This window comes from Bison bison, unplaced genomic scaffold (assembly GCF_000754665.1).
Source record: "Bison bison bison isolate TAMUID 2011002044 unplaced genomic scaffold, Bison_UMD1.0 scf7180017864285, whole genome shotgun sequence".
NCBI classification, from domain to species: Eukaryota; Metazoa; Chordata; class Mammalia; order Artiodactyla; family Bovidae; genus Bison; species Bison bison.
The window spans coordinates 1,235,978-1,238,210 of record NW_011494857.1 but is presented as its reverse complement, the minus strand read 5'-3'; the positions used below and the strand labels follow the sequence as shown (position 1 = coordinate 1,238,210).

Sequence of the window (2,233 nt, the reverse complement as noted above, 5' to 3'; positions counted from 1 at the left end):
CACCAGCTTGCCGATCTTGATGGCAAAGGTGGAGGAGATGGGGCTGTGGCGGAAGGAGCAGTCGGGGGTCCCTTGGAGGCCAGGGCTGAGCAGTAACAGCAGCAGCAGAAGGGAGGTCTGCGGGCGGGGCAGGGCGGGGGCTCCATGGACTCCACACACGCCCCCCTCCCTCGTGGAGGCTGCCTCCGGCAGCCCCCTGTTCTCTCTTCCCTCTTTCCCCTTTCCAGCTTTCCCGCTTCTCAGCCCCTCCTCCGCTTCGCTCCTGTGTGCCCACCTCCGACCATCTTTCCCTGTATCTCTCTGCTTCTGGACACGTGCTGACCAGTTTTCACCCTCCTCTGCCCGCTCTGTCTGTCTCACCTCCCATCTCCGCACCTCAGCCCGTCTCTCTCCACTTCTGCTCACCTCTGCCCAGGATTTTCTCATCTTTGCCCATTCCTCTGTCTTTTCATGCTCATCTCTCCTGTTTTTCCCTAGATCTGAGTCCTATCTTCCCCATTTGCCTCCATCTCCCTGTTTCTTCCCCCCACCCCTGTCCATCTCGCCTACTTCTGTCCACGTCCCCCGACCTGTGTCAATTTCCCCTACCCCTGTCCATCTCCTCATCTCCCCCACCCCTGTCCATCTCCCCATCCCTGTCCATCTCCCCCACCCCTGCCCATCTCCTCATCTCCCCCACCCCTGTCCATCTCCCCAACCTCTGTCCATCTCTCTCACCTCTGTCCATCTGCTCACTTCTGACCACCCCAACTCTGTCCATCTCCCCCCACCCCTGTTCATCTCCCCACTCGTGTCCACCCCAACTCTGTCCACCTCCCCTCTAAGCTCTGCCCATCTTGACACTGCCATTCCCCCACCTTAACCCCTAGGGATACGCACAGTTGGGCTCCAGGCTGGCGCCAGCACTACCATTTCTGCCGGGGGCCCTTCATGCCTGTGGCCGGATCTTGGAAGGGACAGAAGAGCGAGTCTCGGACCCCCACACCCCAGCCCCTTCCTTGCCCGCCCCTTCACCTCCCCGCCCCTCCCTCGGTCCTTTGATGTGGCTAAGTTTCCGCCTCCTACTCTATAGGGCTTCCTGCGTAAAGCACAGTTACGGTGAAAACTCCTCATCTCCCCTTCTAAGAACTCCGACGTCCGGTGCCCGCAACTCTGCACAGGCCAGGGACCCAGGAACCCGACCCCCTGCCGTCTGCGCTCAGCCCCAGGAGGGGGACCCCGGCCCCGCCCTTCGGGGACCCGGAGTCCATTTCTCCTCACGCACCAGGCTTGCCCCAGCTGGGTGTGGAAGGGGCCACGCCGGGTGACAGCCAAAGATCGAAAGTGAAAGGAAATTTTGGGGGGAGAGTGAGCTGGGGTGGATCGGGCTGGTGCAAGGGGCGCCACCTGGTGGTGACAGGTGGCAGCTGACGCCGCAGAGGGCGCTTTAGCGGGACTTACGCTCAAGGGGTCTGAGCTTGGGTTGATAGCCCGGGTGGGACACAGTGAATGTGGCGCGGGGGCTCCAACGTGGATCTGTCTCTGGCTAGAATCAACGCAGCTCGGGAAAGGAGGAGGTCACCCTGAGCCCTTCACCTTTGCCTTGAAACCCCACCCCCACTCTCCAACCCCCATCTCCTTCCACAGGGAGTAAGTGACAGCTCCAACCTTCCAGGTGTTCGGGCCCAAAGCCTTGGAGGGGACCTGTAACTCCGTCTGCCTCTCACTGCCCACTGACAGTCCGATCCATCAGCAAGTTTGTTGGCTGACCGTCAAAATGTGTTCAGAATCCCACCGCATCTCACCCCCGCCACTGCCACCACCGTCACCCACCTGAAAATCGTTTCCTCCTCACCCTACCAGCCTCCCTGCCTCAGCCCTCGCTTGCCAGTCTGTTCTCCATGTGCAGCCTGAGGGAGCCTGTGAAGATCTAAGTCCCCTCACCTCCCTCCTCTGCTCCACGCTGCCCCCTTACCCGCGCACCTGCCACACGAGTCCAAGTCCTCACTGTGGCCTAAACAGAGCTGGTCTCTCCTCCTGCCTCTCTCCAGTCCGGCTACACTGGCCTGAGGCAGGCACATTCCTGCCCCAGGGCCTTTGCACTGGCTGTTCCCTCAGTCGGGAATGCCCTTCCCCGAGATACCCACATGGCTCAACCTGATCTCATTCAGGTCTTTGCTCAAATACACGATGCAAAGGCGAGCTGCAACTACCGAACCCGCCTTCTTCAACTGCTCAAGCCTGTGTGCCAGGA

The 2,233-nt window shown here is 60.8% G+C and overlaps 1 protein-coding gene across 5 annotated transcripts in view; it reads right to left on the bottom strand.

The window, feature by feature from the left end:
• Positions 1-1,354, bottom strand: part of FLT3LG (fms-related tyrosine kinase 3 ligand) — a 9,669-nt gene extending 8,315 nt beyond the window's left edge. For 2 of the 5 annotated variants that reach the window (XM_010849616.1, XM_010849618.1), the window contains exons 1-3: positions 1,265-1,353; positions 880-946; positions 4-117 (exon numbers count right to left, since the gene is read on the bottom strand). In XM_010849616.1, the coding sequence (XP_010847918.1) occupies positions 4-117; positions 880-912 (147 nt within the window). In that variant the 5' untranslated portion in view covers positions 913-946; positions 1,265-1,353. The other 3 variants (XM_010849615.1, XM_010849617.1, XM_010849614.1) reach the window with 2 other exon arrangements.
• Between the last annotated feature and the right edge of the window lie 879 nt (positions 1,355-2,233).